The sequence below is a fragment of the Cynocephalus volans genome, chromosome 13 (genome assembly GCF_027409185.1).
Source record: "Cynocephalus volans isolate mCynVol1 chromosome 13, mCynVol1.pri, whole genome shotgun sequence".
Classification (NCBI taxonomy): Eukaryota; Metazoa; Chordata; class Mammalia; order Dermoptera; family Cynocephalidae; genus Cynocephalus; species Cynocephalus volans.
In genome coordinates this window covers 33,311,696-33,327,637 of record NC_084472.1, presented here as the reverse complement: position 1 = coordinate 33,327,637, position 15,942 = coordinate 33,311,696, and the positions used below count along the sequence as shown (strand labels likewise).

The window sequence follows — 15,942 nt, the reverse complement described above, 5'->3', positions numbered from 1 at the left end:
AGCGCGAGCGAGCAAGAGAAGAGAGAGAGAGAGAGAGAGAGAGAGAGCGCGAGCGAGCAGCGAGCGAGAGGAGAGCGAGGTGTAGGGAAATCGAGGGGGAGAGAACCCGAGTGTGTGTGTGCGTGTGCGTGTGTGAGCGCGAGCGAGCGAGGGAGAGGAGCGAGAGAGTGCAAGCGAGAAAGAATAAAAGGAAAGAAGATTTTCTCTATGTATATAAAGATGGCCACGTTAGCAAACGGACAGGCTGACAACGCGAGCCTCAGTACCAACGGGCTCGGCAGCAGCCCGGGCAGCACCGGGCACATGAACGGATTAAACCACAGCCCGGGGAACCCGTCGACCATTCCCATGAAGGACCACGATGCCATCAAGCTGTTCATTGGGCAGATCCCCCGCAACCTGGATGAGAAGGACCTCAAGCCCCTCTTCGAGGAGTTCGGCAAAATCTACGAGCTTACGGTTCTGAAGGACAGGTTCACAGGCATGCACAAAGGTGAGTGCACCTTTCCCTCCCAACTTTGCCGGGGAGAAAGAGCGGGAGGGCGGGCAGACTGGCTGGCCGGCCGGCGACCGAAGAGCGGGAGACGGAGCGAGAGGGAGCCTCGGGCGGGCGCCGAGGAGGGAGGCGCTCGGGTAGCGGAGACCAGAGCTGGGGTGCATGGGGAGCTGTTCGCTGGGGCAAGGCTGGGTTTGGGGCGAGGAGCTGAAAAGAGCGGTGCCATGGGGAGAGTAGTGGGCGCAGAAGATGAAGCGAGAGAGAATCGAGGGGGATATGGGACTTGGATTTGGGGGCACAGCGACTTGAAAGATTGGGATGGGGACAGTTGCACTGGCAGAGCCCAGGACGCTGAGCGGACTGGCGGGAGCTCGGCGGGCCAGGGACCTGGGTGCTGTCCATCGCCGTGGTGCTGAAATACTAAGGGAGATGGTCTCCTCATCCTCCACTCGGGGCCAGAGTAGCAGGAGTGCAGCCGTCTAAAAGGAAGAGAGGTGACAAATTCAAAGAGATGTTTTTGTGTTGGTATCAATTTAACAGTAAACTCTCCCTGTCGATCTGGATGCCTCAGTAATCTGATCGTGGTGTGAGTCGTGGGGTGGGGGATGGGGGGGTTGGATGTTTGAAGGAACGAGTGATAAAACCTAAGACAAGAATTAGCAAGGAACCAGCCATCCCCTGGGTGGAGTGGGAGGTCTGAGAAGCCTGGATAGTCCCCTTCCTAGGAAAGCGGGGCTTTGGAAAAATATGTGTGTGCAAGATATGCATTTTGAAGGGTGTACCCTAATTTATCCCAAACTCACCATGCAGAGAGCTTTATAGTACATTATTTCTCCCCTGAAGCAATCATTGCCAGTGAGTGCTTGGGGGAAGGGGAGACAGATAATCAAAGAATTAAAACCCAGCAACTTTTTAGGAAAGTGGTCACGGGAATTGTCTGCAGCCTTCCTGTTTTCTCTTGTTTTATTATCTTTAAGGCAGAGCCCCAAACGTGTTCAGTTGTAGAATGTGTGTGGGTGGCTGGTGGGTGACGAAATTAGACCAGTGCTTCGCTCCCTAACAGTAATGTATAGGATGTGCAGTGGGATTAATCGGTGCTGGAGCTGTGTGGGCAAGTTAAATGCTTTCTGAGAGAGATTGATCGCTAGGCAGGGAAGGAGCACGGGGCTAAGGAAGTTGTAGGGGATGTGTATGGATGTTCCGTCTTTAATAAACAGTAGTGTGGAGAGCCGCTAAAGATGCTGTGTTAGATCTGTTGGTTTTAAAGATGAAAACACACACGCACGCCCACCCCCACCTAGAGAGCAGCCTCATCCTTGGCCACAAATGGCCTATGAACAGAGCTGATCCTCCAGCACATTAGGTGCAGAGCTCAGAGCTGTCTGGCTCTCTAAGCAGCAGTGGTTTTCACTATCACAACCTCCCTCCTTCTCCTGCCCTCCCTTCATTCGAATACTAAACAGAGCTCCAAACTCTTCATAGTTGGAGTCCCAGAGAGCAGTTTTTATTGGCTTTAGCATCTTCCAGCTTGCCTGCTGAGGAGTAAATCTTAAAGTTAATGGCATGTTGAGTAGCACAAAAACATAGCAGAATGGAAATATACTGGGTTTGTTGGGGTGGGGTAAGGGTGGGGGCTGTAATGGAGAGAGAAACCAACCCTTTTCCAATATGGAGAAAATGTCTGTCTGTTCAGAAGAGAGACTGGGAAGGTGGAATGGGGAAGCAGTCTTTGAAATAATATTCAAGGGAAAGAAAGGAAACACTTTCTTTTCCCCCCTTCCTTCTCAAGTCAACCATATCTTTGTAGTTTTTCCCTTTCCAATCAAAATCACTACAAGCTAATCAAGGTTTATATCAAACCTTTGTCATCCTAATGTCTCCAGTTTAGAAAATAGTAACAATAAAATTTTTAAAGGATAGGTAAGGAAGTCTTTTGCCCATCTTAATGATCAGTTCTTGTGGTGATTTAAGATTTCAAAGTTTAAAAAAAGAAAAAAACAAAACAAAACAAAACCCACTAGATGCAAGACAGTTGTGAGGAGCTGAGCTTCCAATGGGATCTAGATTGGAGTGCTTTATTTGCTTTTTTATTTCAAATGAAAATAAACTTTAACAATATTTCTTGGTTTCTTCTTAACAATCCCTTGCTGGTATCATCACTTTGTTTTTGATGTAATTTGCACTCTGGTATTATAGCAAAGAAGTAGAATTTTCATCATTTGCATCAAGGAGGTAGAGAAGGTTATGACAGATAGATAGATAGATAGATAGATAGATAGATAGATAGATAGATAGATAGATAGATAGATAGATAGATATGTCTGCCCAGAATTCCTAGGACAAGCAAAACTTCATTTTCTAAATAATTCCTCCCACAAACTGTCTCAGTCAGTGGCAGGCAGGCCCGTTGGCTCCAGCTTACTGGGTGTCTCATTGTCGCAGCTCACCCTTCAGAGGCTGAGCATATATTTTTCCCTTTGAAACTTCCTGCCTCTACATCCCTCTGATTTTTATACTTGAGTTGGGGCCACAATGTCCCTAACAGCTCCTGGAAGCTCCCAGAGAGCTGAATAAATGAGACAGTTTCTACGGTCTCGTTTATTCAGTCCTAGAAGAGTTTAAACTCCTCCTTTAGTGATGCAGCCTGATTTATTAGCTAATCCTGATAAAATAAGCCTCCAGCCACCTTAAAAAATTACTCACTTGCCATTGGTGATTAATTACTGTTAAGTCAAAAATCATGATGGGGCTTGAAGAATGAGAGCTGGTTTTGGCTTCTAGATTTTCTCAATCTCTAAATTGACAACATGAGACTAGGGATAGAATCATGCCTTTGTTAAGCCTGGTTTCAGGGCATATTTGTGGCTCTTGTTCTCCCCTTATTGAATTTCTAACTTCTAATGAATCATAGTAGGATAAAATTGAGAGACATAACAGGACATTGGCTTTCAGTACAGACGGCATATGTATGTTGTTGGTCTTTAAAAAATGAAGTAAAAACTAAATGAAATGCTTGAGATTTCAGGTGGGTATCTATTTGTTGGCCACCTGCCATTTCAGGTAACTAAAGAAGAAAGGAGTTCTAAGGGTTAATGGAATACCTGCCATGCGTAGAGTGCACCTTAAAAGGCAATTACTCCAGTCAAATTGGGAGTCTGTGTAGGAGGGAGTGGGTGGGTGTTGTGGAGCAAACCCTGCCATATCAGAGAAAGGCTGTTGGGCTGGGGAAGCAGCAAATAGCAGCTGTGGACTGGAGTAATTACTGTAAAGGTAAATTTACCCCCTGGAGACCAGAAAACAATTGGAGTGAGGGGGATATAGGTGCTAGGCAAAGAGAGAAAGGAAGGGGGAAAAAGCCCAGAATTAAAATTCAAAGAAACAACACCCAAGGAAGAAAACCCAGTTTAATACAAACTCTCCCAGCTGACTCAGAGTCTTCTTTTCTCCCCCATTAGAAGCACTTTGGGAAAGATTGTTTTTCCAGGCTCCAAAGAGAAAGACGTTGTACTATTGATTAGAGAGGAGAGAGGCAAATTCCCGGGGTAGCAGCAGAAGTGAACTGAGAACCCATTTTGCCCCTTCTTATAGAATTTTTCTCCCTTAGAGAAGAGAATGGGTCACCCACTAGTCTAATCTTGCCTTCTCTCATTTCTTTATTTATATGCTTTTCTTCTTTTTATGTCCCAGAGAAAAAACAGTGACTAAAGATACACATATCCACACACTTATCCATGCCTTCTAACACACACATACATATTTAGTGGATCACACACCAACAAGTCAGCAGTCCATTCATAACTTTGGTCCTATCTAGCAGGATAGGAGGCAGCAAAGACTGAGTTACTGGGAGACATAAAGACTAGTGCTCTCTGGATAGCCATATTATAATGCATTATTTTTGAAGTCATTTAAGTCCAATTTTAGTGGTATTTAGTATAATATTTATGAATTAATGTAATCTAAACATACGGATGTCCCCAAAGGTTTAAACAGCCTTTACTACTTAAGTGTGCTTATTCCCAGAGCCTGCAATGCATTTTAATCTGAATAGCCAGGTCCACATCATAGTCTCTCTTGTTATCCAGGCAGAACAGATCTTTGCCTGGGTAACAACTATGCTTTGAATTTTCCCTGTTGCATGGAGGAAAATCCACTCTATTGGCAGCCCAGGGAGGCTCCTAACCCAGAAGCCACAGCTGCAGGGACTTCAGCCCCCTCCTACTTTTACACTATACCCAGAAGGAAGGTAGGGACAGAGTAATGGAACCTTCAGTGGATTCAGCTCCAGGGAATGTATCATTTTAAAATATATACACCACCAGGTGCACAACCTCCCATTTTCACTGTACCTGAGTAGGAAATGCTTGAAGCCCCCTGATTTGGGGTGTAGGTGGGGGAAAGAGAAAGCATAAGGGTTATGATTATGTTTTGGTGATTTGTGGCTATCTTCATAAAATTATGTCTTGTATTTGCATTTAAGATGTAACAATTCCCAGAACATCAAATTTTCACCGCTTGACTTTAGCCAAGATGGCTCGTTGTTTTCTTTTTGTTTGTTTTGTTTTTTCCTGTATATAGGTGAATTAAAACCATGAGACTCTATCTGATTTCCGTTTTCAAATGAGTCTAAGAGACAGTGAGGCTGAAGTATCAGCATGGGCATCGTCAGCTCAATTAAAATGAACTTTTTTTTAATTACTTTGAAAAATAAAAATTCAGTTCTGTCCAGGGAAAGAGACTGGCAGAATGGCTGAGTACACACCTATAGTTTTTAAAAGAAGGATTTGCTTTGTCAGAAATAGGGAAAATGGAATAGCCACAATAAAAAAATAAGAAAAATATTTTTAAAAATAAGTTTTTCCAAAGAAATTGAGCAATACTAATCATTACAAAGCTAAAGTATAACAAAGCAACAGCCACCATAAAAAAGATTCCAAATTTCAGATGTTAATAAATGTCCTATTTAAGAGCAAAGACAAAATTATTGAGAAATGACTACTTTATTTAAGAGACTGGTGGTTATTTGCTGCTTGTGCATAATTTCATTTATATCTTAAACAGAATTGCTCAAAATCCACCCGCACACACACAGAGATAGATTAACGTGCACATGTGCGTATATACATCCGTGTGCAAGCATGACTAAGTACATCCCACACATATGGAAACTGGGCTGGCCTAGATTTCACTTCAATTCAACAGGGAGATGTTAACAGTCCCTCCTTCCCAGCTTTAATGGGAATTCTAGATTGGGTTGAAAGAACTCCCATGGCATACTTTCACTCCTTCCATCACCTGCTCCAGTTGGCTAGATGTTTGTGGCTTCTCAAACACAAAACAAAATAAAACAAAATGAAAAGCTTTTCTTGAATGAAGTCATAGCTTGAAAACAACCCAAAGGGAAACAATTACAAAAATGCATGCCATATATATGCCCCCACACAGTCATATTGTGAAGTTCTCAGAGTTCTTTCAAAGAGCTGATTTCCAGGCACCTTCCCGATGCGCAGTGATCTCCTACACTCCAGTGACTTGAGCATGGCCACCGCCATCACTATCACTGGCATCATCATCCTCATTATTATAGCTTATCTGCTAGGATAGGAGAGGGGCTCCTGAGTGTGGCCTGAGAAGAGATCCAAGACACCTCTTCCTTGGTTAAGAAAAGAACTAGTCTCAACTTTGCCTCAGGTAGATTTGGGGAAAACAGTCCAGAGATCACACCTTCCATGTCATCAGGAGATGATCACTTTCCAAACTAACTGAAGAGGGATCTCAACTGATGAGAATTTGGGGTGACCAGGCTGCAGAGGAGAGACAAATGCAAAAGAGAATGGGGTACAACATCACAGGCAAAAAAAAGAAAATGGAGAACTGAAAGTTGTAGCATCAAAATGCCAGCTAGAAGCTAGGAGTGCTGGTTGACAGTGGCTGAAACGCAGCAGCTCCTGAACTTGGAAAGGAAATCCCATGTGACACGCAGAGAGAAAAGCTAAAGGGTGTGAAAACTTGTGTGTCTGTGGCTACCAGAGGGTTGGAGGAAGGAAGATGCTGTGGCCTGTGTGCATGTTGGTGTGAGCGTCACAGAAAAGAGATGACAAGTGCAAAAGGCATGGAGACACTGTTAGGGGCAGTTTCATATCGCAAGGCTATATGCAAGATCGGGGAGAAGGATGACGGAGAAAAGGAGAGAATCTGGGAAGGATGACACCATCCTTGCTATTACATATATGCTCCACCTCAGAACTCATGGCTTGGATTTGTCAATGATCCAAATTCCAGTGTGGAAGTGTGCTCTTTTTTATCTGCCTAATATCCCCACCCAGAAGTCCAGGTTTGGGAAAATGTTCCACTATCACCCCACACGCATCACCCTTTGAAGGCTAGCCTGCTTCTGCTCACCCATTGACTCATTTTAGAAATGACCTTCCATCTGGGTTCTGAGTAGCCGGCCACAGAGCCTGGCTCTATGCAGATAATTCCCTCCACCCACGGTATTCCCTACCCCACTCTCTGCACTCGCTGCCCCTAGGCATCCCAGCCTACTTTCCTCTTGTAGTGTTTTTATACACACACACACACACACACACAAAGGACTTAACAAACTCAGCAAGCCAGGCCCTCCAAGCAGAGTACTGCGTTTACCCAAAATACAAGCAGGATGTGTCAGGGACCTGGCTGCCCTCCTTTTGGTCTCTCTATAATAGGAGAAGCAAATTCACCCCCTTTACCTTTGCATTTTCTGCAGGCTTTTAAATAAACAACCTCTCCAAGGAACATAGAAAGCATCCAGTCCTGCCCAAATAGCCTAGAGGAGAGAAACAGAGCCCCTCCCCAATTTAGTTGTAGCCCTTTTATCATCCATCATCTTTCCTCTCCCTCTTTTCCTTCTTCTTCTTGCCATTTAAGATAACTCACTCCAAACCCAAAGCAGGACCTGACGAAGGAGATAAATGTTCCATTTGGCAACACAGGGGTGCAGCTAAAGGTGCCAGGGCAGAAAGAGAATTACAGGGGTAAAAGTGGTAGCAGAGGAATTACAGTGTTGATGTACTTGCTCTAAGAGCTTCCTCTATGTTCCCCCATCAAGCTCCCAATGGCTCTCAATCCCCAGACGAGTATAAGCCGAGCCACAGTCCTGCCCACAGGAACCAACAAGGAAGCCAGGTGAGAAGCCCAAGAGTAATTGCCCTGATTTCTGAGTCCCTCAAGAGTAAAAAGGGATGTTTTCAGGACTATCTATTCACAGGGTTTCTCCCCTTCCACTCGTTCTGCATTTGATTTCTCTTATCCTTCTCTGCATCTTCCCTCCAGCATGAGCTGATTGAGGCTCTCGAACAGAGTGATTCCCAGCAGCTCAGCTCAGGAACAAATCCTATGTGGCCACCTTCAAGATGTAAATAAATGGGTGCCCTCATAGAGACAGACGTAGTCCTGGTTCCGTGAGGACAGAACAGCCAAAAATATTGATCAAACTCAGGGAAAAAATTGATAATGAACTGGCCTCCAACAAGAGTTTAATTGACAGAGACTTCCGAAGGCCGGCTCTGGACAGCAAATAAACTGACCGCAATGTTACTTATTACAATACATTCTGCTTTAATTAATTATCACCTTTGTTAAGAGTGGCTACAGCTCAAAGGTTTCTACACACTTAACAGATCTTACTAACAAAGCCCCCGATGCATTAGGCTATCCCACAGCTCGCCAGTGAGGCCAGCAAGCTTCCCATTTTTTCCCCTGTAGCTGTTGACTTCCTCCTCTTTGTTAAAGAAAAACAGTTCTTTATGCACAGCTGCTCTGTCCTAGGACTGGGATTGTGTGAGGTGTTGTCTGCCGAGGGCAGGGGGCTGCCGTTCAGCAGCTGTTCCTAAAATTACACAACTGAGACTTGGTTCACCTTCAAATCTATCTGACTAAAATGGGGTGTCGATAGAAGAAAAAAAGAGTTTATGGAAACACAAAAGGTTTGTGTATATGTAGGAGAAGTGTGTGTGTGTGTGCGTGTGTACACACATGCACAAGTGCCTAGGTACATATCCACATAAATATTATGGGGTCGATACATTTCACATCCTCTGCCCATACCTCTTAACTTCTCCCTCCCGTCTCTTGAGCACCTGTGCTACTGTCGTATTTCATGCTGAGAAATGCTGGCAGCTGAAGCATGCATAGATGATGATACTGTATCGAACCAAGGCATTGTTTGGATTCGGTTGTGGAGTCTTGGTGCCCACTGAAGGATGGTCCTCGCCTAGGATAGGTGGTGCCTAAAGAATTCACTTCTCAGTATCTGACAGGAACCTCTCTCTGGAGTCTCCAAAACCTACAGACTGACAGGTGACTTACTTGAAAGCAACCCTTGGAGTCGTTCTAGGCAGATTTGAATGCCATACGTGGCTGTTTGTTCATTATTCTAATTTAATGATGCAGTCACACCTAATTAATCCATGTCTGGTTTATTCATACACTATGTCTGAGGATCCAAAAGATCTCTCTAGCTAGCCAGTTTCACTTTACAGGGACAAGTGAGGGGCACCCCCAACGGGTGAACATGTCTGGGTCCAGACAGGATGGGATCGCTGTAGAACAAGTTGACAAAGGCACAGTCCCTGACACCACTGTCCATGCAGGTAGGACAGCAGCCACTGAGATACACAGCAATGAGGTCTGTGCACTTGTGCATACACACATACATGGGCAGATGGCAGGTACCACGGAACTACGAAAACCCATTCCCTCCTAATAGGCAATGGGCCACACCCCTCTGCATAATAAACAGGGCCTAGTAGCACATCAAGTACTCTTGTGATTGGGAGTTTTGGTGCAGAAGGCTGAGAGGCTGAGCTGAGTCACCCTCCCCTCTCTGACCTTAAGAAAATAGAGCTGGATTAATTGCTGCCACTGCACAGACAACGAGACTGAGGCTGGGAGGAGCATGCCCCCAAAGTCAAGCCTGCAGCATGGCCTTCAGTGCACCTCCCAATGGCTGGCTTAGCCAGACTGCTCCCAGCAAGTGCTGTCTCTTGCCTGGCAGGTAAATTGAGAGAATGAGGCATCAACCTAATAATATCCCTATAAAGCCAAGCCTCCTCACGCAAGTCCTAGGAGACAAGAGGCATCCAAAGATCAAACACTACATCACAGTGTATTTGTAGGAACTCTCAGATTTTGCTACTTCCCTATAATGCTCTAATTGACTAGTTGATCAGCTATAAAAGGGCCAGCGATCAAGACAGGCACACACACCCTCATATGCACACTCACATGCACATGAACACACTCGCATGCACAAGCACATACACTCACCACACATGCACATGCACACATTCTCTTGCACGCCATCATCCCCACACCAGCTCATCCAACAAGGGTAGATTTTCACAGGAGATGCTTAAAGGTGAGTGAAAAGCACGCCCCTAAGATTGTACATGCCCTTCCAGTAATGGGCTTATCAATACCTCTTAAAGAAATGTGACAGCCAGCCCAGAGTGATTCAGTTGTGTGGACAAAGGTCAGCATATATATCCATTATTAATAATATCAATATCTTGGTTGACCAATATAACCAGAAACTGTATCATGTCGCTGCTGATGGGTGAAGCTGGGAGGACTCCGCGGCAATAGCAGGAAATTATGCCCATGTAAAATTAATCATATTGACTGGTTCTAAGAATATACAGAGAGGAGGAGGTGTTGGGTGTGCTTGCCATGGTGGGAGAGGGGAACCTTGTTCCCAGAGGCTTCATGGTCTTGAACTCCTGGAAAGAGATCAGGGGGAATGGAGAAGTCCCTGGGTGACCAGGGAGAACACTCTCCCTCATCCGGCCTCTGTTTTCCAGTGGGGAAGGGCGGAGGCGAGGTGTTCTCTGAACAGGAAAAGAAAGAAATAGGATCCCCTAACCATTATCCATCCAACATATCCATATCTTTCCGTCAAATCAATACTTGGCTTGGCTTGGTCTCACTGGATAAGGCACGGAGAGCATCCTTGACCCTGAGGGGGTGGCGTGAGCCTGAAGCAACATCCCATTTAGGTGATGGGCTACTGGCCCCAGGAAGTGCCAGAAGGCACGCTGCAGCTTGGGCATCCCAATAAGATCAATTACTATGATTGAGTCATTGGGACCAGGAGAGCCGGGGGCTCAGGGTGCTGCCCCATCAGCATTGTTGGTGGGGTGGGGGGTTGTTCTGGACTTCAGAAAGCCACTTTTCACTGAGGCTAACCTCCAGTCATAGTGTGTGAGAAGGGGAAAGGGAAGGCCATGTGCCCTTGGCCTTGGAATTCCCTTGGGGCATGGCCTGACCCCTTATTCCCTTGCCCTCCAAAGCCCCGGCTCAGGATTCCCTGACCATCCTTGGCAGGCCTGGGTAACACCTGGAAGGGTGTTCTGAGGAAGTGGGGGGGAGGAGAGAATCCCAGTGTCTGGGGGCTCCTCAGGAAGGGAAGAAGGCAGGCCCGGGAAGTGTCTCCAGTGACAGCCGAAGGCTCGATAGGCTTTTTTTTTTTTTTTTTTCTTAATGTACGGATTTTTTATTTTCTTATTTTTTAATTTATTTTTTATTGTAACATCGTTGATTGTACATATCCGTGGGGCACAGAGATGAATATCAATACCTGTGTGCAATATGTGGTGCTCAAATCAGGATAATTAGTATATTCATCACTATACCATGTAACCGTGTTTTTCGTGTCCCTTTACCAATGCCTCCCTTCCTTTTCTCTGTCTCCAGAGTCCTCAATGCAGCTGAAGGGGAGCCTGCCTTAGAGGCCGGGCAACATGGTGGGGTCAAGATGATTGAGAGAAGGGCTGCTAAAGAGGGGGGGGGCGCGCTGATGCCTCTGACTGTAAAGGAGGGCACCGAAAAGGTGCCTGTGGCTGCGGTGGGAGATGGGGCCTCCTGGGGCAGGGTGCTCCTCTTCCCGTAAGGAAGTGCTCTGGCCCCAGGAGACAGGCCACATCCGATCCTCCTCCCTTGACTTGCTCCCCACCCACCCACGGGCAGCCAAGGTCTAGAGGTGTGCACTCAGGGTCCTGCCCAGGTGCTCGTACCCGGCCTGCAAGACCAAGGACCCTAGCGGGTCACTGCCGCTCCCTTCCCAGTGCGCTCGCACGGCCCAGCCTTCCTGAGCCCCATCCCCTAGGAGGCCCCAAACAGTTCCCAGATCTCCGGACTTCCTCCCACCGCGACCCAGGCTGGGCGCGGCCTCAGAGGTCGTACGGGGAAGGCGGGTCCTGGCGCCACAGTTCAATCTTCCGTCCGAAGCGCTCTGTCCCCTCCTCGGCCACAAGGCCTGGGTCTCAGTAGCTCCAGGGAGAGCAACAGAGAGCCCAGAAGCTAGGCCACCCCTTCAGATCCCTTCCACACAAAGCCAAGGGGCCCCCAAACTGTGGTGGGGGAGGACTCCTGTCTCCTCCAGCTGTCGCCTGCCCTCTGATGGTGAGAGGAAGAACTTCTTGCGCACACGCCGCGGGCCCCTGAAACCAAAACGCCCGGTTCCTGCCGCAGTCCAGGCTCCGCCCCATCCCGGGAGCCACCGGCCAAACCCCTCCCGCACCTGACTCCTCACCGGGAGAGGATCGGCCGCTCCTTGCGCACCGAAGCTCTCTGCACGGGTGGGTGACGCGCGCCCTTGGGTCAGTTCCCTCACGTGGCAAGTCAGTCCCGAGCCGAGGACACCAGCAAAACAGGGACACAAAGTGAGAGAGGAGAATCAGAAAATCCAGAAAGTATTGTAGTTTCTGTAGCCATGTGAGTTCTATTTCGTTTCCAAAATTAGTCATTACAGTCTGCCGTTTAGGGTGGTTTTTATTCTTAATTCCGTATGTTAGGGAGGTTATCAGCAAGGCACCAGAATTTTTTCCAGACTTAAGGCCTAACATGGGTCCAACTCCAAGTTGCTACCTCCCTCAACTTCTGCAAAGGAATCTCCAAATCTCCGAAACACACACAGGAGCACGCTCGGTCGCTGTGCCTGATGAAATGGATAGGCCCGGGAGGAGGACACACCGATTAGTGATCAATTGGCACGCCCGCCATCTGGGCCCAGCTGAGGCCCCAGTACAGCGACTCAGGTTCGGTTCATCATCGCAGTGAGAGAGACAGTGCAGGAGTGCTGCCGCTGGCTTATTTTCAGGCTTCATGTTCTTTTCCAGTTTTTTTAAATCTTTTTATTGAAAAATAAGACCTTCCTCTGTACCGTCATCTTGCCTAAGATGATTAGATTTATTTTGGACTAAATTGTGTTGTGATTCAAGTTTGGAAATCCCTAGGAATGAGGAATAAAGTGTGAGACCTGGGACCAGGCAGCTGAGTTGGGTACCCTGGAGGAGAGGAGCCCATGGGAAAGGATGGTGTCTCCACACAGAAAAAGCAGTTATTAGGCTGTGGCAAGTGTCTACCGGGCAGACCAGGTCACAGTGGCAGCTCAGACCTTAGAGCAAGGGATCATTCCTCTGAAGGGCAGATGAGCCACACACCTGCTGCAGAGGGCGCTTTCTGCAGGAGCCCAAGCCCAGCAGGGAGGGCCAAACCACAGGCCGCATCCCCTAGCTGGAGCCAGACTCCTGCTCCCTTTGGGTTTGAGTTGAGTCCTGAGTCTGCTCCTTATGCTACCACCAAGGCCCTGGTTTGTTTCTCTCTTAGTTTCTCAAGTTTCTTGGCAAAACAGTAATTTTGAATGTGTTGACCTTGTCTCAGCTGGGCCAGTGATTAATAGGGCTGGTCCGTAGCAGAGGCCACAGAGGTAGGAGGAGGGGCCTGCTGGGGCAAAAGTGGGGAGTCACCCGTCCTACTGCAGTCAGCCTCTGGGACACCTCAACCCTCCCCACACTCACCCACTTAGTGCAGAGGCAGACTTCTGCAAAGCAGGGAGACAGTGAGGGAGACAAGCCGTGTCCTCCCATGGGAAAGCTCCGAGTCTGACGGGGGAGATGCAGACCTCCCTCGAAGAGATGCAGATTTATGTTCAACTCAGGTGTGAGGCTCTGTTCGCAGAAGGTGGGGACCCACTCTCGCCGCCACACAATAACGCTAAATGTGATAGAAAGCGGCAACCCCACGAAAAAAACTGCCCAGTGCAAGTGTCCTGTGTGGGGGTTGTGGGAACCCCCAAAAAACAAGTGATCAGGTAGGAGAACTTGGGGGACTGGCACCAGGTTCCCAGGTAGAGAGAGACCACATAAGCCCAGTCTAGCAGATGGGAACAAGACAGAGCAGGGAGGCTGGAGAGCTGGCAGGCTGACATGTGTTGTTGTGTTTCCTTCCATTGTCTTTTGTTTTTGTCCCACTGCAGTGAAGTCTCATTCTCAGGCTGGTCGACAAAGGAATTTCTTATTTTAACTAAGTCTGGACCTGCCACCAGCCTGACTAAGGGAGAATCGGTTGCACAGGGGGCGGGGGGGGGTCCTCCTTTCTGAGGAAGTCGGTGACTCGCACAGACTCTGCCAGGGCTGTCCTCACCTGTGTTGGGGCTGCAGTGTCCTTCAGCTGTCCCAACTGCAACCCACTTGGGCTGAGAAATTACTCATAGAATATGTAATCCCATGGCCATGTTCCCTGCCACCAAGGCAGGCATCCAGATTGTCCCCACAGGCTCATTCAGTTAAGCGTCCCAAGCAACACACTGTGGGGTTCTGAAGGTTGGAAACTTCTGCCCCCTCCGCCCTTCCTCTGTGCCTGCCCCCAGCACAGGAGTAGCTGGATGACAGCCAGGCAGTGGGGACGAAGCCAGGGGACAGAGTTTCCTGGGGTGACACTGGTTTTGCAGCTGGAGAAATCTTGGCAGGTCCCAAGAAGAACTGCTCCCAGTGTGGACAGCACCTCTGGGCAAGGGTGCCCAGGGCTCCAAGTAGCCAGTTTACTGCAGGAGAGCACTGGCAGTGCCTCCCATCTCCAGAAGAGAAACCCAGCCCAGAGGAGCAGTAATAGACAAGGTGGCCTCCAGGGCCAGCTCTTTAGGGGCAGGAAACTCCCCTCTTATAGGCCTTACACAGACCTTGTTCCCCACCGTCTTCCTGACTCTGGGGATCTCTAAGGGGAGAACAGAACTGGATTTAGTCACAGAGCTGGAATGACTGCAAACCTCAGCTCCCTGCGGAGAGATGTGGAAGTGACTAACGGTGGTCTTCCAGGCCTCCTGGATCCCAGGCCTCCAGCCTTCTCTATCTACACACCCCCACCCAACCCCAAGTCCCAACCTCACCCCCAGGCCACCTAACTAGGCCCCAGGGCTCTCTGGCAATGGTCCCCAGCCAAAAGTGACCTCCTTTTCCTATCTTTCCAAACTCTTGCCCCTTGCTGATCTGACAAATCAAACTGGGCAGATGTGTCCCTGGAGGCTAACGGACATTAATGTGTAACCATCTCTGTTGCCACGTGCCTTTTAGAGCCCAGGCCTTAACCCAAAGAAACATCTCTGATCAGGGGAATTTCCAGCACAGGCCAGGAGGGAGGGAGATTCAGTGAGGCAGGGAGGCCTGGGGCTGCGGGTGGACAGCTTGGGCTGCCTGGTGTGGAGCCCCGTTGCCAGTGTGAGCCCCACACCTCCACTACCGTGGCACCAGAGGGGCCAGGCAGCCAAGGGGCTGATCACTTTGCCAGTCTCCCTGCAGGGCCAGCAGATCCACAGAGGCTGCCATGCCAAAGGTTTAATCAAATATTAAATATAATCTATAAACTTAAACCAACGTCATATCAGGAGCACCAACTCCCTCCCCGAGAGCAGCCCAGCTCTCAGGAAATTTCCAGCTCAGCTTTGTCTGGGTGTCGGAGCAGGGGCTTCTTTGATCATGTCCCCTTGGGGACAGGGAAAAGGGGAGACAGGACCACGGCGGGAGTGAGATTCGTGTCTTTCCTCCTCCATTCTATTATTCATTTCCTCTGATTTTTATCTAATCTCTCCCTGATTGTCCTGGTGAAACTTAATAGACAAAGTGAATTTTTATTACATCATCAATATAATCTCCAGCTAATCAGCAGACACAGGGGCCACCGCAAGTCTTATAGAGCCTCATCTGGCTTCATAAATAGTAGGAACAATCACTGCTAAGCCCGACTCTTCCACTTCCTCATGGGAGGCCCCTCTCCCTGCTGAGCCCCTTCCTCAGACCTGTACTTGGGGTTTCTGTCCTCGTGGGCCACGTTGGCGGTCGACGGAGACATCTTCCCCATTAGTATTTTTAGTTTTCTTTCTCCCAGCTTCAGCTGTTAAAATTGCAAATCTGGGGCTTGTGTTTCGAATGCCAAAATAGCCTAATGTCGACTGATTTTGATTTTACTTTTCTCTGTGTTGGGAATATGATATGTCACAAGATATTATATAATCCTATGGATCATAGTACATACTACAAACCACATTATATACCAAATTAAGTTATACATTATACTGTACATATATAACTATGTACAAAAGTGTTTTGGTCACTGAAAGTCACACCATGCAT

The 15,942-nt window shown here is 48.0% G+C and overlaps 1 protein-coding gene across 13 annotated transcripts in view; it reads left to right on the top strand.

The window, feature by feature from the left end:
• The first annotated feature begins 207 nt into the window (after positions 1-207).
• The window catches only part of CELF4 (CUGBP Elav-like family member 4), a 295,953-nt gene continuing 280,218 nt past the window's right edge, over positions 208-15,942 (top strand). For all 13 annotated transcript variants that reach the window (XM_063076585.1, XM_063076584.1, XM_063076581.1 and 10 more), the window contains exon 1: positions 208-493. In XM_063076585.1, the coding sequence (XP_062932655.1) occupies positions 208-493 (286 nt within the window). The remainder of the gene's footprint in view (positions 494-15,942) is intronic.